Genomic DNA, 24034 nt, shown 5'->3' with positions numbered 1-24034 from the left:
ATGAGTTCATAATAAAACTTTCAATTTAAATACGAGACTGCAAGTTTGTTTTGTTTTTTTTTTTTTTTTTTTTTTTTTTTTTTTTTTTTTTTTTTTTGAGACGGAGTCTCGCTCTGTCGCCCAGCCTGGAGTGCAGTGGCCGGATCTCAGCTCACTGCAAGCTCCGCCTCCCGGGTTCGGGCCATTCTCCTGTCTCAGCCTCCCGAGTAGCTGGGACTACAGGCGCCCGCCACCTCGCCCGGCTAGTTTTTTTTTTGTATTTTTTAGTAGAGACGGGGTTTCACCGTGTTAGCCAGGATGGTCTCGATCTCCTGACCTCGTGATCCGCCCGTCTCGGCCTCCCAAAGTGCTGGGATTACAGGCTTGAGCCACCGCGCCCGGCCTGCAAGTTTGTTTTGGTTGGTTGGTTGGTTGGTTGGTTGTTTTTGAGACGGAGTCTCTCTCTGTCCCCCAGGCTGGAGTGCAGTGGCGCCATCTTGGCTCACTACAAGCTCCGCCTCCCAGGTTCATGCCATTCTCCTGCCTCAGCCTCCCAAGCAGCTGGGACTACAGGCACCCGCCACCACGCCCGGCTAATTTTTTGTATTTTTAGTAAAGACGGGGTTTCACCATGTTGGCCAGCCTTGTCTTGAACTCCTGACCTCAAGAGATCCACCTGCCTCGGCCTCCCAAAGTGTTGGAATGGCGTGAGCCACTAAGGCCAGCCTAAAGTTTAATATTATACTATTTATGTTTCAAAGTCAAATCTACAAGCAAGGAATATTCAGAGAAGTCTAGCTTCTATCCCTCTTCTCTCTACCCTGTTCTCTTTCTTCCTCCCCATAGTAACCTTTTTTTTTTTAAGTGTGTTTTATTCTTCCATTTAAAAGAATACATACATATTTGTCTTTTCCTCTTTCTTAGCTAAATGGGAGCGTACAAAAATATTTATCTGTACCTCTGTGTTAAGTTTGAAAATATATGTATATCTGCATGAATTGCTTGGCATTTATAGGTGATATGGAGGCCCTTCTAGCTAATGGTGGAAATGGGTGGGAGAGGTGGACAACTAATAAGAATGTACCCTAGGTATCTCTCATCATTCAACTATAAACTACTACTACAGTTGAAGTTCCAAGATTCCATTTCTTTTTTATTTTTGATACGGAGTCTTGTTGCAACGCCCAGACTGAAGTGCAGTGGCATGATCTCAGCTCACTGCAACCTCCGCTTCCCTGGTTCAAGTGATTCTCCTGCCTCAGCCTCCTGAGTAGCTGGGACTACAGGCGCATGCCACTATGCCCAGCTAAGTTTTGTATTTTTAGTAGAGACAGGGTTTCACCATGTTGGCCAGGCTGGTCTCGAACTCCTGACCTCAAGTGATCCGCCTGCCTCAGCCTTCCAGAGTACTGGGATTATAGACGTAAGCCACCCGGCCTGGCACCTAGATTCCATTTGTATCTCTGTTCTTAAGCAAAACTTTTTTCTCCTTAGACCTCAGATTTTCCTGTCCTGGATCCCAGCTGGACTGCTCAAGAAGAAATGGCCCTTTTAGAAGCTGTGATGGACTGTGGCTTTGGAAATTGGTAAGTGCTTGATGTTAAGAGTTATCCTGCCCTAGTGGGCTCAGAGAAGAAGCTGTTGTTGAAGAGTAAAGGAAGGAGCCTCAGGAAGAGAAAGTATATGTTGCTTTCCTATCAACCCATGATTTAGAGACAAGTTAGTCCCCTCTGTACGTTATTTTTCCAGTGCCGAAATGTGTCACAAGGGTATGGGATGTTTAGTGGTCCATGACTGAGCAGCTTTAAAAGGCCACTTTGGATATGTATCAACAATGGGAAGATTGATTATTCCTTTCTGAATAGTAGGGAAGTTTAGTTTTGTTAGTTATTACTCCCTTCTGATTTTATGAATTTTTGTTGGTTATAGATGTCCTAGTCATTTAAGTGAATCAGACTTTAGCTAGATGGTCATACCTAAGATTCAAGTTTCACAGACTTCCTGATAGCATTCACTGTTTTTAGCTTTCAAACACCTGCCTTAGTCCAACACCGGCTGAATTGAATAGCACTCATTGCTGTTGCCTTAGTGGGCAGCACCACTTAATACTACCACTTTTGTTTTTATCTTTTGGGAACACTTTCATATGGATGATTTTATTTTATGAACTAGATAGCAGAGACACTATTGAATATATTTTGTTCACAAATTATCTGAAGCCTAGGGGGTTGAAATGATTTCTTGTGATTACGTAGCTTATTAGTGAGGGACTCTTAATTAGGTCCTCCCTGTCCTGACTTGCTAGTGTATATAACCTTTCTTGGTGTTCATCAGAATAAATTCTGCTGCTTCCCTTATGTCCAGGGACCTGAAGAAGCAGACCTGAATTTAGTTCACATTTTGCTGGTATTCATTCATTATTTATTAAGCATCATAAAATACGGTGTACAATGAGGAATACCAAAGGAGGTAGAAAAGTAATCACTTGTGAGGAGCTTGCTAGTCATCTTTGGCCTAGTTTTTCATTTTTTGCTTACCATGCTGTCTAAAATAGGCTAATCCTCTCTGTTTGTCCTCCTTCCCTCTTAACAAAGAACATAAAAAAGACGTAGCTTCTCTGTCTGCTGTGGGTAAGGCACTAAGTTTGGCAGTGAGTGGACCAGAGCTAAGAATTATGAGATGCATCCTGCCTTCAGGAAGCTTATAGTTTAGCAAGGGACTCAAAATATCTGTACAAGTGATTGAAGTACACAAAACAGCACAGTGATGTCTTAGGGGAGGACAAGTGAAGTGCTGTGGAAAAGAGACCTTGAGGAGAGGACTTCTACCTCTACCTCTCCATTACCTTGGCTCAAGTCAGGGATTCTTTTTTATTAAGACAGTCTCACTTTATCACCCAGGCTGAAATGCAGTGGTGTGATCACAGTCACTGTAACCCTGAACTCTTGGGCTCAAGGGATCTTCCCTTCTCAGACTCCCAAGTAGTTGGAACAACAGTTGTGCACCACCATACTCAGCTAATTAAATAGCTTAAATAGCTTAGTGACTTAAATTTATTTAAATTAAATAGCTTAGTGACTTAAAATATCAAAAGAGCAAATGATGCGTTTACTGTTATGTGGAAATGAAAGTACCAGTTTCTTCTGTCTTTTTCCCACAATCCTCTAGGCAGGATGTAGCCAATCAGATGTGCACCAAGACCAAAGAGGAGTGTGAGAAGCACTATATGAAGCATTTCATCAATAACCCTCTGTTTGCATCTACCCTGCTTAACCTGAAACAAGCAGAGGAAGCAAAAACTGCTGACACAGCCATTCCATTTCACTGTAAGTGCTTCCCTATCTTGGTAAAAGACACTTAGCTCATCCTTGGGCCCTGTTCCAGTAGCAGATAAACAGTGATTTGATTAATTCGACAGCTAATGATATCACGGAAGATAGGAGGAGTTATATGGCAGCTATTAAGAGTGAGGATCGACCCAGCGTGGTGGCTCATGCCTGTAATCCCAGCACTTTTGGAGGCTGAGTTGGGTAGATCACTTGAGGCCAGGAGTTCAAGACCAGCCTGGCCAACATGGGGAAACCCTGTCTCAACTAAAAGTGTAAAGATTAGCCGTATGTGGTGGCAGACACCTATAATCCCAGCTAATGGGGAGGCTGAGGTAGGAGAATCACTTGAACCAGGTAGGCGGAGGTTACAGTGAGCCAGGATCATATCACTGCACCCCAACCTGGGTGACAGAGTGAGACTTCGTCTCTTAAAAAAAAAAAAGAGTCAGGATTAAAATGTAGCAAAGAAGGAACATACTCTAAGGGTCAGAGTTCTATACGGGACATCAAGGTACTTGAAGCCAATGTGTAGTTCCACCTACCTCCAGTCCTTTGAACATATCAGTTAACTTCAGTGGTTTCCTTTGTAAAATAAGATGTCAAAAAGGGAAAATCTTTTCTATGCTGTTATAAGTTTTTTTTCAATCCCTTTGGAGAGCTTATGATTATACATACAAGTTGCTTAGAGAATACAGTATTTGACTCATTATTATGAATTGTCCCAGTGTCAAGTCCAAGAAGTGGTTTGTTATTTTTGTTCACTTGGTTGTGTCAGTGACGGCGAACTTTTTAATCTCGTGCCTGTGGGACCAGTGGGTCTCTTAATAAAATATAACCAAAAACATGATGAATTACAAATGACCATCTTTCCTGAATGACTCCCAGGGCACAAGTAATAAGATATGAATGTTTTCCCTTCCCTTTTCTCTTTTCTCGTACTCTTTAGAAACAGTTTTATAGCTGACTAACTTAGAGGCTGGTAATATCTCCTTTTTTTTTTTGAGACAGAGTCTTGCTCTGTCTCCCAGGCTGGAGTGCAGTGGCACAACCTCCGCTCACTGCAACCTCCACCTCCAGGGTTCAAGCGATTCTCGTGTCTCAGCCTCCCAAGCAGCTGGTACCACAGGTGCATGCCACCACACCTGGCTAATTTTTTGTATTTTTAGTAGAGATGAGGTTTCGCTATATTGGCCAGGCTGGTCTCAAACTCCTGACCTTAGATGATCTGCCCGCCTCGGCCTCCCAAAGTGCTGGGATTACAGGTGTGAGCCACTGTGCCTGGTTGATACCTCCTATTTGGATAGCACTTTGATGTTAGCACTTGGTTCTCAAATTCATTACACCATTTTTTTCCAAACGGCAATCCAGTGAGATAGGCAGAGCAAGTGCTTTTGGTCTACATTGGAGGAGACCGATGCAGAAAGGTTAGTTTGTGCAGGGTCATGGGACTACTGTGTGTTAGAGCTAGGACTTAATTCCAGCTAACTTCCAATTCCGGTGTTTGTTTTTTTCCTGCCTTTGGTGTTTTTTTTTTTTTTTTTTTTTTTTTTTTTGTTTTTTTTTTTTGCCTCTCAGTTGGATGAGTTTTGTAAATTGAGGTTCGTCCTAAGGGTTGGGGGAGCCAAAGCCAATGGTAAATATTTAGGTTCAGTAATATTAAAAGAAAAAAGCCATGGTTTCCTTTCATTTTAGAAAAGCAGAAATCAGAAGAAATTTCCCCATATTTACTTAAAGGATTGCCTGAGTCTTGGTTTTTCTTTTAAAAAAAATGTGTTTTCATAATACTTTATCTTTTTCACATTTCCTTCTATAAAAACCATTTAAAATTTTTTTATTCTTGGACTATTATTATGTCATTTTTTCATGCCAATATTGTATTAGTTAACTCAGAAAACTTCTAAATTCTTCCAGCTACAGATGACCCTCCCCGACCTACCTTTGACTCCTTGCTTTCTCGGGACATGGCCGGGTACATGCCAGCTCGAGCAGATTTCATTGAGGTAGGATAACTGTGTTTTTAGTACAAAGTAGGAAAAATTTGTTTGTATTTCTCATGAGCCTTCTATCTCACCCATAGATTCCATACCACTAAAAGGAGATTTTTCAAAGCACTGTAATTTGTAGGACCTTTAGGCAGCCACATTTTCTTACATTTGAGTGCCTTTTCTCACTTGTAAACATTTTCACATATGGAACAGGAAAAATTATTTAAACAAACAGCCTATTTCTGGCCGGGCACAGTGGCTTACACCTGTAATCCCAGCACTTTGGGAACTGAGAATGGAGGATCGCTTGAGTCCAGGTGTTCGAGACTAGCCTGGGCAACGTAGTGAGACCTTGTCTCTACAAAAAATAAAAAATTAGCTGGGTGTGGTGGTACATGCCTATAGTCCTAACTACTTGGGAGGCTGATACAGGAGGATCACTTAAGCCTGGGAGGTTAAGGCTGCAGTGAGTGGTGGTCATTCCACTAAACTGCACCCTAGGCAACAGAGTGAGACCCTGTCTCCAAGAAAAGCCCCAGAAAACCCATTTCTTAAGTTGCATCTGCTGGCTTCTACTTCCTTAGGTATGAAATTCCTGTAGTCTGGTCCTTTTTTTTTTTTTGAGACAGTTTTTGCTTTAGTTGCCCAGGCTGGAGTGCAGTGGCATGGTCTCGGCCCATTGCAACCTCTACCTCCTGGGTTCAAGCGATTCTCCTGTCTCGGCCTCCCAAGTAGCTGAGACTACAGGTGCCTGCCACCACGCCTGGCTAATTTTTGTATTTTTAGTAGAGATAGGGTTTCACCATGTTGGCCAGGCTGGTCTCAAAACTCCTGATCTCAGGCAATCTGCCAGCCTCAGCCTCCCAAAGTGCTGGGATTACAGGCGTGAGCCACCGTACCTGGCCTGTAGTCTGGTTCTTATTGTACATCTAGGGGCTTTCAAGATTGTACTATATCGGGGATTGGCAAACTTATTCTATTAAAGGCCAGATAGTAAATATTTTAGGTTTTGTATGCTATAAAGTTTCTGTTGTAACTATACTTTGTCATTATTGTGCTAAAGCAGCATTGGATAATATAAGAAGAAATGAATACGCCTGTGTTCCAGTAAAACTTTATGTATAAAAACAGACAGTAGGCTGAATAATAGTTTACTGATTCCTGTACAATATCCACAATTATATAAAGAATGATGAATGTGTATAAAAACTGTATGTTCTTTGCTCAGCTATGGAATTAAAAGACATGTGAATGTAACCACAAAATCTCTTGACTTATCATCTAATTCACAACTTGAAATATAGTTTGGCCAACTGCGGTAGCTTACACCTGTAAATCCCAGCACTTTGGGAGGCTGAGTCAGGCAGATTGCTTGAGCTCAGGAGTTTGAGACTAGCCTGGGCAACATGGCAAAACCCTGTTTTTCTACCAAAAAAAAAAAAACCCAAAACCAAAAATTACCTTTTGTGTGGTGGCATGTCCCTGTAGACCCAACTGCTTGAGAGGCTGAGGCAAGAGGATATCTTGAGCCTGTGAGTTCAAGGCTGCAGTGAGCCAAGATCACACCACTGACTCCAGCCTGAGTGACAGAGTGAGACCCTGTTTCCAAAAAAAAAAAAAAAAAAAAAGAATTGACTTTATTTATTTATTTATTGAAGAGACAGGATCTTGCTCTGTTTCCCAGGCAGTCTTGAAACTCCTGGTCTCAAGAGATGTTTCCACCTAAATCTCCTGAGTAGCTGGGATTACAGGTGCATGCCACTGTGCCCAGCTCAGACTAATTTTAGTTTTTAGAGCAGTATGTTTAGCTTCATTCCTAAACTCATAACTATTCCAATTTTTTGTTGTCACTACTGCTTGTAAGCCTCTTAGATTTTTCCCATGACTTCCTATTACCTGTGCCAGTATTGTGGCCTTTTGCCCTATTTAGACTTTTTTAACAACTGTTTGCTTGTGTTTTTTCTGTTTACCTCTAAAGCATGGCTGCTGTAAAGACATTAATCAAAGCCAATGGGTTTGGGGTGGGGATTTTTTTGTTCCCCCAAACAGGAATTTGACAATTACGCAGAATGGGACTTGAGAGACATTGATTTTGTTGAAGATGACTCGGACATTTTACATGGTAACAGTTTATTTTGTCAAATGTTTATCAAGCGCCAACTGTGTAATAACACTGTCTTGGGTGCTGGGAATTGAAAGATGAATAGAACATGTCCCCTGCCCTTGTGGAATTCAGAAATCTACTGGTTAAGTTGCTGAACTTACTCTGTTGTTGGATTTTGACCACAGTGAATAAGATTTGTAATGAGGGTAAAAATATTGATTATATGATAGTAGTTGGAAATATCTGTTGGACTGTGTGATTTTTACTTTTATCTGAGATAAGTCTACACTAAGGTAATTGTTTAAATGGCCCTCACTTGCATTCTTAGAAGGAAGGGAATCAATTTGAATTCTTGGGACTTCAGTAACAACTGCTAACACTAAATGTTCACTATATTTTGTTACCCGAAATTTCCCCTAGCAAGGAAAAACAATGGAAATTCCTCAAGAGTTTTTAGGCCCAAATGGGGAATTTCTTGTTTCTCAGGACTGTTGAATTTTCAACACTGCTGAATTCTTTTTTTGTGTTTGTTTTTGAGACAGAGTCTTACTCTGTTGCCCAGGCTGGAGTGCGGTGGCGCAATCTCGGCTCACTGCAACCTCCGCCTCCCAGGTTCAAGTGATTCTCCTGCTTCAGCCTCCCAAATAGCTGGGATTACAGGTGTCTGCCACCATGCCCAGCTAATATTTGTTTTTTTTTTTTTATTAGAGATGGGGTTTGTTTCGCCATGTTGGCCAGGCTGGTCTGCAACTCCTGACCTCAAGTGATCTGCCCGCCTCAGCTTCCCAAAGTGCTGGGATTATAGGCATGAGCCACGATGCCTGCCCCAACACTGCTGAATTTTAATCTTTGATTAGCCCTCTAAGGGTTTATGTTAACTCTTTTCCTAAAACTTAAGTGGTGAATGCCAAAGGGCTGTTAAGAGTAGATAGTTAGACTTTTGAGTCCCTTTTTTCCTTCTTTCCATTTTCAGTGAACTACATACTAATATATACTAATACTACATAATAATACCCAGTCCTTTTTTTTTCTTTAATTTTAGTTCAGAGATCAGTAATTATCTATTGGAATCTGTATTTCCCAAACAACATCTTCATTATTTCTGTTAAATTTACATCCCAGGCAGGAAAGACAAGTAAAATACTTGTTAAATTATAAATCAAGTTTTCACGTTGCGTGAACTGGTACACGGTCCCTAAAAGGGGAACTTGATTCTTTTCTCTCCATAGAAGAGCTGCCTGGATATTTGTTATACCAGATCTAAGATAAAGAAATAGTCCTCATAACAATTTTACCTTAAGAAATTTTTCTCTACACATTTCTTGAGCAGTGGGGTTTTTTTTTTTAGTTTTTTTTTTGGCAAAATTTTATTCCTCCTTTTCTCCCACACAACTTTAAGGAAAGTCAGACTGACGCAGATTGAACTAAAAGAGGAAAGCTTGAAAGCAAACTACTTTAGCATTAACTCAATCCATTGTATTTGTTCAGTCTTCCATGTGAGTCTCATCAATCCCAGTGACTCATGTTGTCTTTTCTCACCTCTTGTGGTGTTCTCTTTGAAGGTAGTATGCAGACTGCCATTCAGTATTTCTCCTCATACACACCAGCTTTAATTAAAATGGTATTGTTTTCTGGCTTATACCTTTCTTACAGAATGCCAGACTACTCTGTGCAAAAGGGGCAGCTTCATAAATATAATTCTTTTGGATTCTGCTCAAAAATACCAAATTTTTGGCTGGGCGTGGTAGCTCACACCTATAATCCTAGCACTTTGAGAGGCTGAGGCTGGATGATCACTTGAGGCCGGGAGTTCAATACCAGCCTGGGCAACACAGTGAGACCCTGTCTCTAAAAAAAAAACCCTTAAAACAAATTTTATAAATATTATTATTGTTTTTCCTCCTCCTTCCTGCTTTTTATTTTTACTTATATATTAATTTCTTACAGAATTTTAAAGTCAACATCTATAATGTTAATAATGGCTCGACTTGCTGAATCACTTCTCTAGAGCCTAATCTAAGGTCTTCATTCGTACTTCCCAACATTACTAAGAAAACTGTAGTAATGGTCGGTATTTAATTTCATTCTTCATTCTTCGTGGGAGCAGGGCTTGCAGTTTCCTCTGGTTCACTTGAGGTCCTTTTTGTAATTAAGTGGAGATAAAAAGCAACAAGCGATTGTCAGCAATTTATAGTTCAGTTAGCTTTTCAAACCCATAACGTACTTTAGTGTATTTTCCCTGAAGTTTCTATAGCCCTGTAAATTATTGATTTTCATTTGAGCTATAACTGAAACTTATTAATCTTTATACATAGTAGCTTTAATACAACATAAATAATAATTCTTTCCCTCTGCCCCATAGTAAACTATAAGACGTTTATATGAGTGCTTTTATTTATTTTTTTTTTGTGACAGAGTCTTACTCTGTCACCCAGGCTGGAGCGCAGTAGTGTGATCTCGGCTCACTGCAACTTCTGCCTCCCAGGCTCAAATGATTCTCGTGCCTCAGCCTCTGGCGAAGCTGGAATTAGTGCTACCATGCCTGGCTAATTTTTATATTTTTAGTAGAGATGGGGTTTTGCCATGTTTGCAAGGCTGGTCTCAAACTCTTGGCCTCAACTGATCTGCCCATCTCTGCCTCCCAAAGGGCTGGGATTACAGGGGTGAGCCACCGCGTCCGGCCCTAAATGAATGTTTTTAAAAAGATGATAACACTTTAGATTTGGGTATGGTGGCTCACACCTGTAATCCTAACACTTTCGGAGGCCAAAGCGGGAGGATTTCTTGAGCCCAGGATTTCAAGATCAGCCTAGACAACAAAGTGAGGCCCCCACCTCTAAAAAATAAAAAAGATGGTAACATTTTAAAGAAGCTTGTCAGCACTGCAAATCAAAGGAATGACTTGCTCATGCCACAGAGAGGTATTTTGTTTACAGCTCTGAGTTCTTATAGTAGCTCCTGTGGCAGCATGACCATGTCCAGGGGCATATTGTCCCTGAGCTGTCACTCCCAGAACACTCAGTGAAGTGCACTAGGAGCCCATGGAAAGTCAGGAAGGAATGAAAAGACTTTATAAGCACACCTGGAACAGAGAGAGGGGCACAGATTTTGTGGAAATCAGGACACTGATTCAGCCTCTGGCTTGCTTCTGAGTCATGGTATAATCGTGAGTAAGTCCTTGGAATCTTGCCCCCTGTTTCTTTGTGTCCTCTGCCATTAAAGAAGAGGTGACACTGATTAGTCAGAGTGTAAATGTCTCTTGCCATTAAAGAAGAGGTGACACTGATTAGTCAGAGTGTAAATGTCTCTAATGAAACATGGTACATAATTCAGATTCGTGTTATTACCATTCCATTATACCATTATACTCTTAATATTACTGAGCATTAACAACATTATTTTTATGGTTCCTCATTTAGAACTACTAGAAGGTTGCAGACTGTCTGGGTTTTGTATTTAGAACCTATGCAGAATATTGGCTGATGCCACCAAGACCTTTTCCTCACCCACACAAAGATTTTGCCTTGAATCGTGGAATTTGTTTAATAAATTTGGTTTGTATGGTTCATTGCACACAATGGAGGGATAATTGCCTTGCAACCATACCAGAAGGCTTTCAGAATGTATTTCAAATGGATACTGCGAGTGAAGCAGTATCCAAGGAAAAATAAGGAAGTTCCATGATCCCTAATTGGTACTTACTCATATTTTATTGAAATAAGTGGAAATGTTTGGTTCAGAAAGAGAGATAGAGAAGACTCATATCTTAGAACTCTCTTGTCTCATGTATGTTATGAGATCTCAGTGTACATGCTTAGTGTAGTTCCTTCTTGCTGCCATCTCTTTCTTCATCTCCTTTCATTTGTAAAAATTCTTCCTAAATTTTTGGAGTACTCTTTCCCTGAGTGTCTCAGCATCCTAAAGTCCTGGTTGTAGTGTCTTCTAAGTCATTGTTGCCCCATAACCCAGGCAACCAAGAGGTATGATGAGCTCCTCCTATGTGTTGGGTCTGAGTTTCCAATACTTCTCAGGGTTGCACCTTAGTACAGTTCACAATTTCTTCTCCCTCTGTTTGGAAAGGTAATTTCAGCAAGTTGTCAATCCTAGGCGTGCATCTGTGGACCCGTTCACCTCCCACTGTAGTTTTCAAATTGTATTTATTTGGCGCATATTATTAGCCTTTAGATCCTTTAACAATTAGTAGAGCAAAGGTCCAGCCTTATCTCTGTGTATTCACCTACTGGCAGTTCCTTTCACTTTATAGTGATTTCACTTTTTTTTTTTTTTTTGAGACGGAGTCCTGCTCTGTCACCCAGGCTGGAGTTCAGTGGCGCGATCTCGGCTCACTGCAAGCTCCTCCAAGCTCCGCCTTCTGGGTTCACGCCATTCTCCCGCCTCAGCCTCCCGAGTAGCTGGGACTACAGGCGCCCACCACCACGCCTGGCTAATTTTTTGTAATTTTAGTAGAGACGTGGTTTCACCATGTTAGCCAGGATGGTCTCGATCTCCTGACCTCGTGATCCACCCACCTCAACCTCTCAAAGTGCTGGGATTACAGGTGTAAGCCACCATGCCAGGCCTGATTTCACGGTTTTATACATAGGATATTTTAGACATGAATACTATCAATAATAATTGCTAATACATATAGCATTTACTATTAGTTACCATTCTAAACCCTTCATATATATTAAGTCATTTAATCCTCAAAACCTTATGAGTTGCATATTATTATTATTATTATTATTATCCTCATTTTATGGATGAGAACATTGAAGCATAGAAAGGTTAGATTAGATAACTTGCCTGAGATCATATAGCCAGCAAGAGGTAGAGTCATCCCCAAGTCTGTGTTCTTTTTTGTTTTGTTTTGTTTTTTTGTTTTTTGAGACGGAGTCTCGCTCTGTCGCCCAGGCTGGAGTGCAGTGGCGCGATCTCGGCTCACTGCAAGCTCTGCCTCCCGGGCCGACGCCGTTCTCCTGCCTCAGCCTCCTGAGTAGCTGGGACCACAGGCGCCCGCCTCCGCACCCGGCTAATTTTTTGTATTTTTAGTAGAGACGGGGTTTCACCGTGTTAGCCAGGATGGTCTCAATCTCCTGACCTTGTGATCCACCCGCCTTAGCCTCCCAAAGTGCTGGGATTACAGGTGTGAGCCACTGCGCCCGGCCGTCTGTGTTCTTTATACTGTACAATACTTAACTGTCTTTACAATCTTGATTTTTTTTTTTTTTTTTTGAGACAGGGTCATGCCCTGTTGCCCAGGCTAGAGTGCAGTGGCACAATCATGACTCACTGCAGCCTCAACCTCCTGGGCTCAAACTGTCCTCTCACCTCAGCCACCTGAGTAGCTGGGACTACAGGTGTGTACCATCACACCTGGCTAATTTTTAAAATTTTTTTGTAGAGACAGAGTCTCCCTATATTGCCCAGGCTCAACTTTGAATGTTTGTTGCTGTTTCATTTTTGTGAGATTTCACATTTGTTACCTTCTATAGCTTCAAAACATTCCTGAGGAATATATATTTTCCTGTTTTACATTCAGGGAAGCAGACAAGTTAAATAATTTGCCTAATCCAGGGGTATCTAATCTTTTGGCTTCCCTGGCCCACATTGAAAGAAGAAGAATTGTCCTGGGCCACACATAAAATACATTAACGATAGCTGATGAGCTAAGAAGAAAAAAACAAACAAACTCATAATGTCTTAAGAAAGTTTACGAATTTGTATTGGGCTGCATTCAAAGCCGTCCTGGGCTGCATGTGACTCACGAGCCGCAGGTTGGATAAGCTTGGCCTAATGCTTCCTAGTTGCTGACTTTAGCCATTAGATCACATGATCTTCCCTTCACAAAATTATTTGTGTGCATCTTGGCCAAAAGCTTGGGGGAAATGACTTAAAAAGGGTTGCTTCTGGGGAATACCTGTGTCACAGGTTTCTACTTACTTGGTTGCAGTAGGGATTTTGATTGGCCCCCCTGCAGTTAAGGCCTCTGAGTTAGTTTTCTTGCCAAGCAAGCAGTAAGTGCCTTCTGTCAAGAAAACAGAAACATGTTGTTAGCTATTTTGAACAATGTTAGAAATACATTGCAGTGGGAAGGAGCTGCCTCTGACTTCTGCCCACTTCTTGAAATATTTTAAGGCTAGCCGTTTGGAAATTTTATCAGTCTCCAGTGTAATCACAGGGAGACTATGCTTCCCCCAAAGCTGAGCTTTCAGGGGCTTTGTAGCAATGGACAAATTACAGGTGATTTTGGTGTGTTTGTTTGTTTGTAATGATCTCTGGTTCTCTGTTTGCCAGCTTATACTGCAGCTTCCAGCCGCTTTAAGTAGACTGTGAACAAGTGATTCTCATTCTTGTAGATTCTGCCTTCTCATTTCTGTTCTGCCTGCTGTGCTGTGGTCCTCCCTAGGTTATTCGTACAGTTAAGATCTTGTATTCAGTTGCTGCTATCTGAGTATGCTCAGAGATAGCATCAAAATGAATTTTTCTCTGGGAGAATTCCAGTTCTCCTCCTATTTGCTCCTATGTGTTTCTTTTCTTCCTTTTGTTCTCCAGAGCCAGTTGTACAAGTTTAAACTACTGAAATGATCAAACTGTAGTACCAATTATCAGCAGTATTTATTTAGAGGCTTTTTTTTTTTTTAAAGAAACAGAGTCTCATTCTGTTGCCCAGGCTGGAATGCAGTGGTACAATCTTTAGCTCACTGTAGCCTTGAATTCCTGGGCTCAAATGATCTTCCGTCCTTAGCCTCGCAAGTAGCTAGGACAATAGGCACACGCTACCACACCTGGCTAATTTATAAAAAAAATTTTTGTAGAGACAGAATCTCAATGTGTTGCCCAAGCTGGTCTTAAAATTCCTGGCCTCAAGCAATCCTCCCACCTCAGCTTCCCAAAGTGCTGGGATTACAGGGGTTTTTTGTTTTGGTTTGTTTGTTTGTTTTGAGACACCCTCTGTAGCTCAGGTTGGAGTGCAGTGGTGCAATCTTAGCTCACTGCGGCCTCTGCTTCCCAGGCTGGAGCGATCCTCCTATCTCAACCTCCCGAGTAGCTGGGACTACAGGCACATACCACCATGTCTGACTAATTTTTTGGTACATTTTTGTAGAGACAGGGTTTCACTATGTTGCCCAGGCTGGTCTCGAACTCCTAAGCTGAAGCCATCTGCCCACCTCAGTTTCTCAAAGTGCTGGGATTACGGGTGTGAGCCACCATGCCCGGCCTTTTTTAAAAATTAAATCACTCCCACACAAATCTCAGGAAACAACATGGCATGTTGTGTCTTACAAAAATCACAGAAATGAGGCTGGTGCGGTGGCTCACGCCTATAATCCCAGCACTTAGGGAGGCCGAAACAGGTAAATCACCTGAGGTCAGGAGTTTGAAATCAGCCTGGCCAACACGGTGAAACCCCATCTCTACTAAAAATAGAAAAATTAGCCAAGTGTGGTGGCGGGCACCTGTAATCCCAGCTACTTGGGAGGTGGGGACAGGAGAATTGCTTGAACCTGGGAGACAGAGGTTGCAGTGACCTAAGACTGCACTGTTGCACTTCAGCCTGGGCGACAAGAGCGAAACTGTCTCAGAAATAAAAAATAAATCACAAAAATATTTTGTTAAAATTAGCGGTAATTTTGTTTTTTTTTTTTTTTTGAGACGGAGTCTCGCTCTGTCGCCCAGGCTGGAGTGCAGTGGCCGGATCTCAGCTCACTGCAAGTTCCGTCTCCCGGGTTTACGCCATTCTCCTGCTTCAGCCTCCCGAGTAGCTGGGACTACAGGCGCCCGCCACCACGCCCGGCTAGTTTTTGGTATTTTTTAGTAGAAACGGGGTTTCACTGTGTTAGCCAGGATGGTCTCGATCTCCTGACCTCGTGATCTGCCCATCTCGGCCTCCCAAAGTGCTGGGATTACAGGCTTGAACCACCGCGCCTGGCCAGTTAGCGGTAATTTTATGGGCTCTCTAAGACGTTTTCTTTCCTATTACATTCATCTTACTGGGTAGATAAATGAGATAAGGCTTATAAAGATCCTGAAATATGGCCAGGTATGGTGGCTCACACCTGTATTCCCAGCACTTTGGGAGGCCAAGGCGTTGGATCACTTGAGGTCAGGAGTTGCAGACCAGCCTGGCCAACATGGCGAAACCCCGTCTCTACTAAAAATACAAAAATTATCTGGGTATGGTGGCATGCACTTGTAATCCCAGTTACTTGGGAGATTGAGGCAGGAGAATGCCTTGAATCTGGGAGGTGGAGGTTGCAGTGAGCTGAGATCATGCCACTGCACTCCAGCCTGGGAGACAGAGCAAGACTCCATCTCAAAAAAAAAAAGGTCCTGAAATATGGTAAGTACTCAGTGTGTTTTAGCTATCATTATTGTATTTGTTTCCCTTTCTGCCTTGAACTGTTGACTTCCTAATCCTTCCTTTCTCTTAAGAGATAAAGTCCACTATTGGGCCGGGCGCGGTGGCTCAAGCCTGTAATCCCAGCACTTTGGGAGGCCGAGATGGGCGGATCACGAGGTCGGGAGATCGAGACCATCCTGGCTAACATGGTGAAACCCCGTCTCTACTAAAAAATACAAAAAAAAAAAACTAGCCGGGCGAGGTGGCGGGCGCCTGTAGTCCCAGCTACTGGGGAGGCTGAGGCAGGAGAATGGCGGGAACCCGGGGGGCGGAGCTTGCAGTGAGCTGAGATCCGGCCACTGCACTCCAGCCTGGGCGGCAGAGCGAGACTCCGTCTCAAAAAAAAAAAAAAAAAAAGAGAGATAAAGTCCACTATAAAACTTGTATTTGGTTATACTGTATGTCAGAGGCACTTCCTATCCTCGTTTCTACCCACCACTTCTACCCATAGGCTTGTAAAGTACATCTCCACCAGCATAGCATTCTAAAGCCCATCATTCCACAGCAACTGTGTTATAAAACAATGACAGGTATAGGCATTCTATGATAGCTGGACTTTTATATGTAACAACCATATAAATCAAGAAATATTTCATTTGTAGAAAGAGTTCTGCTACCAAAAAAAAAGAATTTGAAAACTATTGCCTTAAATCTTGGACCTGACAGTATTGAATTATTTTTAGTTTGTGGGCAGGATAAGGAAAAATAAACCAGTGTTGTTTAAATATTTGAACTTGTTAGAAATGAACAAAACGAATCCATGGTAGTTAATTTTTCTTTTTTATCCTTAAACTTTTAAATATACTGCATTTCCTCACCTCTTCAGATTGTCCAGATAGGACTTAGGTTATTTTTATGTCAGACCCAAGGGAGAATGGCCTGGATAAAGAACTCCTGGACATCTCCCAGTGATTGAAGTTACATACATATATATAGGACATCTGCTCATAACCCAGCATGTAAGATTTTGGTATTGAACTTTCCTGTCTAAGAATATCCTTCAGATGAGAACATGTAGAGAGAGAGAGAGAAAAAAAAAAGAGTATCTTAAGGGCAGGTAGCAGTGAGATGCACGGTAATGAGTCAGTATGTGGTATCAGAATTTATTTCTGTTACCTTATCAGGGTCATTAACAGTGCATCTCAGGATTGTACATTGCTCAATTTTTGTTTGCTTTCATGTAATAAAAGAAATTGTTGATTCTAATGAGCCATTGTGTTCTGTTCTTTTATTTGATTGGTCCCACTTTTTTTCTACCCTAACATCTACTTCCAGCAGAAGTGTGGCTTCCAGTTGTTCCATGGAGGCACCTTCAGGGACTACTTCTGAGAAAGGCAGCTGGAGCTAATACAGGCAGAAGGGGTTCAGCTAGAGCAGATCTGACTTATCTGTTCCAAATAAGATTTTATTTGAACATACAGTTGGATCTCACATTCTTTGGATGAGGAATGAAATTGTATTACTCTTCAGAGTTAATCAGCATTCCAGAGGCTCTAGGCTCTATTTTGGATTGAAGCTTACTACCTTGAAAGAACTGATTCTTTTTTTTTGAGACAGAGTTTTACTCTTGTTGCCCAGGCTGGAGTGCAGTGGTGTGATCTTGGCTCACTGCAGCCTCCGTCTCCTGGGTTCAAGCGATTCTCCTGCCTCAGCCTCTTGAGTAGCTGGGATTACAGGCACCCACTACCACACCCAGCTAATTTTTTGTATTTTTTAGTAGAGACAGGGTTTCGCCATGTTGGCCAGGCTGGTCTTGAACTCCTGACCTCAGGTGATCCACCTGCCTCGGCCTCCCAAAGTGCTGGGATTACAGGCGTGAGCCACCGCGCCCAGCTGAAAGAACTGATTCTAATACGTAGCCAAATTATTTGTTACAAAGGCTGGTATGTTAGAAATTATATTACCTAGCATTGAGCCCCTGGAGCTTCTGCCCTGAAAGTTGAGCTATGCAGTTTCAGCAGGTACAAGATCTACCCCAGACACAAGAGGCGCTATGCCAGGACTGACGGGAAGGTTTTCCAGTTCCTTGGTGCGAAATGTAAGGGTTCAAGCAATTCTCTGCCTCAGCCTCCTGAGCCTCCTGAGTAGCTGGGATTATAGGCGCCCGCCACCACGCCCGGCTAATTTTTGTATTTTTAGTAGAGATGAGGTTTCACCATCTTGGCCAGGCTGGTCTTGAACTTCTGACCTCATGATCCACCTGCCTTGGCCTCCCAACGTGCTGGGATTACGGGTGTGAACCACTGTACCTGGCCAAGGGCATTCGTTTCTAAGGAATCCTCAGCAGATAAACTGGTCCTCTACAGAAGAAAGCATAAAAAAGGGACACTTGGAAGAAATTCAAAAGAAAAGAACCTGCTGAGCAAATTCCAGAGGGCCATTACTGGTGCATCTCTTGCTAATATAGTGGCCAAGAGGAATGAGAAACATGAAGTTAAAAAGGCTCAATGAAAACAAGCTAGCAGGGCTGCTAAGGAAGCAAAAAAGGCTAAGCTAGCAAGACCGCAATGGCTGCTGCTAAGGCAGCAGTTACACAAAAGATTGTGAAGCCTGTGAAAGTGTCAGCTCCCCGAGTTGGTTCAAAACACCAAGTTGACAGATCAGATGCTTAAAGATTGGACTATAAAAAAATATAAATTATATTACCTAACATTTGTGTAACATATTTTAGTTTTTCAGAGGACACATGGCAGGTTATATTGTGCTATAGAGCCTCTTCCACAAATACATTCAGTAATTAAAACAAAAAACACCAAACTCTCAACATACACAAAGCTTAATTGATAAGTTATTATTTTTTTTTTTTTTTTGAGACAGAGTCTCGCTCTGCCACCCAGGGTGGAGTACAGTGGCCGGATCTCAGCTCACTGCAAGCTCCGCCTCCTGGGTTCATGCCATTCTCCTGCCTCTGCCTCCCGAGTAGCTGGGACTACAGGCGCCCGCCACCTCGCCGGGCTAGTTTTTTGTATTTTTTAGTAGAGACAGGGTTTCACCGTGTCAGCCAGGATGGTCTCGATCTCCTGACCTCGTGATCCGCCCGTCTCGGCCTCCCAAAGTGCTGGGATTACAGGCTTGAGCCACCGCGCCCGGCAATTGATAAGTTATTAAGAAAATTTCAGATTCTGTTGCAATCATTAAATCTCAAGGTGCTTTCAGAGTCCGTGAGAAGAAAGGTTTAATGTGGCATAGGGCTAAGTTTTGCATTACTCATATTTTCGTCTAGCGTTGTTACTATCTGGCATTTATTTCTTTTTTTTTTTTTTTTTTTTTTTTTTGAGACGGAGTCTCGCTCTGTCACCCAGGCTGGAGTGCAGTGGCCGGATCTCAGCTCACTGCAAGCTCCGCCTCCCGGGTTCACGCCATTCTCCTGCCTCAGCCTCCCGAGTAGCTGGGACTACAGGCTCCCGCCACCTCGCCTGGCTAGTTTTTTGTAGTTTTAGTAGAGACGGGGTTTCACTGTGTTCACCAGGATGGTCTCGATCTCCTGACCTCGTGATCCACCCATCTCGGCCTCCCAAAGTGCTGGGATTACAGGCTTGAGCCACCGCGCCCGGCTCTGGCATTTATTTCTACCCTAGAGGTCTTCTGGTTATTTAAAAAAAAAAAAAAAAAAAAAACCTGTGGGAGTTTTTTGCTTCTGAAGGGTTTTTTTGGTTTGTTTTTTGGTTTTTTTTTGAGACGGAGTCTCACTCTGTCGCCCAGGCTGGAGTGCAGTGGCGTGATCTCGGCCCACTGCAAGCTCCGTCTACTGGGTTCAGGCCATTCTCCTGCCTCAGCCTCCTGAGTAGCTGGACTACAGGTGCCCGCCACCATGCCTGGCTAATTTTTTGTATTTGTAGTAGAGATGGGGTTTCATCTTGTTAGCCAGGATGGTCTCGATCTCCTGACCTCATGACCCACCTGCCTCAGCCTCCCAAAGTGCTGGGATTATAGGCATGAGCCACTGTGCCCAGCCGCTTATGATGTTTTTTAAAATACACATTTCATTTTCAATTAAGGCAGATTTAGAATATAGCATTAACACAGAGAAATTGTCTAAAAAACATTTAGACAATTTCAGTGTTTTTCCTACTTGGAAGTGATAGGAAACAAGAATGGGGCCAGGTGCAGTAGCTCACCCTTGTAATTCCAGCACTTCGGGAGGCTGAAGCGGGTAAATTACTTGAGGTCAAGAGTTCAAGACCAGCCTGGCCAACATGGCGAAACCTTGTCTCTACTAAAAATACAAAAATTAGCCAGGCGTGTTGGTGCACACCTGTAATCCCAGCTACTCGGGAGGCTGAGGCAGGAGAACCCCTTGAACCTGGGAGGCAGAGGTTGCAGTGAGCCGAGCACCCCTGCACTCCAGCCTGGGCAACAGAGTGAGACTCCGTCTCAAAAAAAAAAAAAAATGAGTGGAAAGGTAGGCATAATCAAGACAGTAAATAGTCTTGTGTAACACGCAAGAGTTTGAACTGTATGTGGATGGGAAGCCACTGAAGAATTATAAGCTAGGGAATTACACCACTACATTGTGCTTTAAAATATTTCTCAAGTACCATTTGGAAGGGATGAGTTAGAGTAACGCAAGAATGGAGTCGGTAAGTAATGATGCCTCTCCTACAAGATAGCATAAAGATGACAGGAGAGACAAGATGCCTGAGCTAGGGAATAGGGTTAGGGATGAAGGGATGAATCTGACAGATGTAAGTGTTAAGTGCAGTGTGGCTAAGACTCATTGACTATGGAGGGGAAGGAGGAAGAATCCAGATTGACTTCTGTCTTGGACAGCTATCTTTACTGTGATGCAGTTATCCAATATAGGAGTTTTATAGGATAGGAAAGGGGTAGAATATAAGTTTGCAACTGAAGGCCATGTGAGTAATGATACCAGTAGGAACTGGAGCTTAAAATGGATATTGAGTTTGAAATTATACATTTTGATGGTACTTGGACCCATAGAAGTAGAGGAGTTTATAGGACTAAGGTGAGGGGTAAAAAGAAATTAAGAAATTAGAACAGAACCTTCGGAGCTCTGAAGATGGAAAGAGTGGCTAGGGAAAGAAAGAACCAGAACTATTGTACTCATTAAAACTTTTACTATTTACAGCCTCTTTCCTCCTTATTCCCTGTGTCTTTAACATAAGACTAAAGCCAGGAAAGGACTGGGTCCCGGGAAACCAAGCAGGGCTTTTATACTGCTTACGGTACTTGATGGAACTTTTCACTACAGAATGCGAAACTCTACACTCTAAACAGTTGCTGCTTCCCAATTGAAAACTCCCACATGTCTACAACTGTACCTTTATTCACATAAGTCTTGCTTTGACATTCTCTTACTCCTGTGCGGTTAAGACCACGATCGATATTCTTTTTTTTTTTTTGAGATGGAGCCTCGCTGCAACACCCAGGCTGGAATGTGGCGCCATCTCAGCTCACTGCAACCTCTGCTTCCCAGGTTCAAGTGATTCTCCTGCCTCAGCCTTCCGAGTAGCCAGGACTACAGGCACTTGCCACTGTGTCTAGCCAATATTTGTATCTTTAGTAAAGACAGGCTTTCACCATATTGGCCGGGCTGATCTCGAACTCCTGACCTCAAGTGATCCACCCACCTCGGTGGATGGATTATAGGTGTGAGCCACTGCGCCTGACCAACATTCTCTTTTGAGATGGAGTCTCGCTGTGTTGCCCCAGGCTGGAGTACAGTGGCATGATCTCGGCTTACTGCAACCTCATCTCCTGGCTTTGAGGATTGATTCTCCCACCTCAGCCTGACGAGTAGCTGGGATTACAGGTACCTGCCATCATGCCCAGCTAATTTTTGTATTTTTGTAGATATGGTGTTTTACCATGTTGGCCAGGCTGGTCTTAAAATCCTGACCTCAGGTGATCTGCCCATCTCAGCCTCCCAAAGTGCTGGGATTACAGGTGTGAACCGCCACGCGCAGCCCAATATTCATTCTTATGAGTACTCTAATTGATGCAATTTCTAGCCCATGTATTACTAAAGATCAGATATTCACTATGTATAGTAATAGATACATAACAATGTCCAAAAAAGGTATTTAATAGAAAGCAGAATTTTTTTTAACTTTTATTTTAAATTCAGGGGTACATATGCAGGTATATTACGTAGGTGAACTTGTGTCATAGGGTTTGTTATACAGATTATTGCATCATCCAGGTATTAAGCCTAGTACCCATTAGTTGTTTTTCCTGATCCTCTCCCTCCTCCCACCCTCCACCCTCTGATAGGCCCCAGTGTGTGTTATTCCCCTCTACGTGTCCGTGTGTTCTCATCATTTAGTTCCCGCTTAAAAGTAAGAACATGTGGTATTTGGTTTTCTGTTCCTGTGTTAGTTTACTAAGGATAATGGCCTCCAGCTCCGTTCACGTCCTGGCAGAGGACCTGATCTTACTTATTTTTATGACTGCAGAAAGCAGAAATCATAATCTGAGTAATGCCATAAGATATATAAATAGGGGGAAAATAACCTTATTTACTGATAGAGAAATTCATTATGCTGGAATATTTTTATGTTTTCTAGACTAGTGAGTGTGGAGTAATTAGCAATATGAAGTTCAAAGTTTGGGTAAAAGGTTTACTTTTGTCTTGGTTTTATTTATTTATATTATATATATATATATGTGATGTGTATATATAGTATATGTATGAATTTATTTGTAGCTCTGAAGATGGCTGTGGTAGATATCTATCATTCCAGGTTAAAGGAGAGACAAAGACGAAAAAAGTAAGTATAATAAACCATCCTGGCCTCCTTTCAGCTTTGGATTATTGTTTTGTGTGCGTGTGTGTGTGAGAGAGAGAGATAAGGTCTCACTCTATTGCCCAGGCTGGAGAGCAGCGGCATAATCATGGCTCACTGCAGCCTCAACTTCCTAGGCTCAATCGATTCTCCCACCTCAGCCTCCTGAGCATGTGGGACTACAGCAGTGCACTGGCTAATTTTTTGTGTTTTTTGTAGATACGGGGTTTCGCTATGTTGGCCAGGCTGGTCTCAAACTCCTGGACTTAAGTGATCCTCCCTCCTCGGCTCCCAAAGTGTTAGGACTGCAGGCATGAGCCACTGTGCCTGGCCTCAGCTTTGAGTGATTGACCACATATAGTCCATGAGAGAATGCTCCACTTGTGGCTTATCTTTTGACCTTGGAGAAGACTCTTACCCTCCTTAGACCTCAATTTTTCCATCTCTCAAATGAGGCTAATAATTCCTGTGTTATTTTTATATCCTCTGTCGTTATCCTATATTGACGTTATGATGGACAATGAATAATATGGGTACACTGTTTTAAGCTTTTTGAAGTAAAAGAAGAAGATAAAGGCATGAAGACATTGTTACACTTTTTTTTTTTTTAATATTTGTGAATCATTCTTTGCTTTTTCTGTTTTTTTTGAGATGGAGTCTTGTTCTGTCACCCAGGCTGGAGTGCAGTGGCGTGATCTCAGCGCATTGCAAGCTCTGCCTCCTGGGTTCATGTGATTCTCCTGCCTCAGCCTCCCAAGTGGCTGGAACTATAGGTGTGCGCCACCACGCCTGGCTAATTTTTGCATTTTTAATAGAGACGGGGTTTTGCCATGTTGGCCAGGCTGGTCTCGAACTCCCCACCTTAAGTGATCCATCCCCCTCTGCCTCCCAAAGTGCTGGGATTACAGGCATGAACCACCGTGTTCCTTTTTTTTTTTTGTTAAATAAGAGACAGAGTCTCACACTTAACTCTGTCACCCAGGCTGGAGTGCAGTGGCACTATCATGGCTCACTGCAGTCTCCAACTCCTGGGCTCAAACAGTCCTCCCGCCTTAGCCTCCCAAGTAGTTAGGACTACGGGTGCACACCACCACACTTGGCTAATTTTAAACCTTTTTCTTTTTTTAGTCCGGGTGCGGTGGCTCACGCCTGTAATCCTAGCACTTTGGGAGGCCGAGGCTGGTGGATCACCTGAGGTCAGGAGTTCAAGACCAACCTGGCCAACATGGTGAAACCCCGTCTCTACTACAAATACAAAACTTAGCTGGGGGTGGTGGCGCACACCTGTAGTCCCAGCTACTTGGGAGGCTGAGGCAGGAGAATTGCTTGAACCCGGGAGGCGGAGGTTGCAGTGAGCCAAGATTGCACCACTGCACTCCAGCCTGGGCGACAGGGTGAGACTCTGTCTCAAAAAAAAAAAACCTTTTTTTGAAATGGGGTCTCACAGTGTTGCCTGGGCTGGTCCCGAACTCCTAGGCTCAAGGCAT

The 24034-nt window shown here is 42.8% G+C and overlaps 1 protein-coding gene across 8 annotated transcripts in view; it reads left to right on the top strand.

Annotated features, from left to right (window-relative positions):
- Positions 1–24034, top strand: part of TADA2A (transcriptional adaptor 2A) — a 72137-nt gene that overhangs the window by 28873 nt on the left and 19230 nt on the right. For 3 of the 8 annotated variants that reach the window (XM_045376115.3, XM_045376117.3, XM_005583944.5), the window contains 5 exons: positions 1474–1565; positions 3148–3305; positions 5220–5308; positions 7343–7415; positions 22469–22532. In XM_045376115.3, coding sequence (XP_045232050.1) covers positions 1474–1565; positions 3148–3305; positions 5220–5308; positions 7343–7415; positions 22469–22532 — 476 coding nt within the window. Of the gene's footprint in view, positions 1–1473; positions 1566–3147; positions 3306–5219; positions 5309–7342; positions 7416–21149; positions 21575–22468; positions 22533–24034 lie in introns of those variants that run through there. The other 5 variants (XM_074019053.1, XM_015438409.4, XM_074019054.1 and 2 more) reach the window with 4 other exon arrangements.

This window comes from Macaca fascicularis, chromosome 16 (assembly GCF_037993035.2).
Source record: "Macaca fascicularis isolate 582-1 chromosome 16, T2T-MFA8v1.1".
Taxonomy (NCBI): Eukaryota; Metazoa; Chordata; class Mammalia; order Primates; family Cercopithecidae; genus Macaca; species Macaca fascicularis.
The sequence above is the reverse complement of the archived record's forward strand: the minus strand, read 5'-3'. Positions and strand labels throughout refer to the sequence as shown.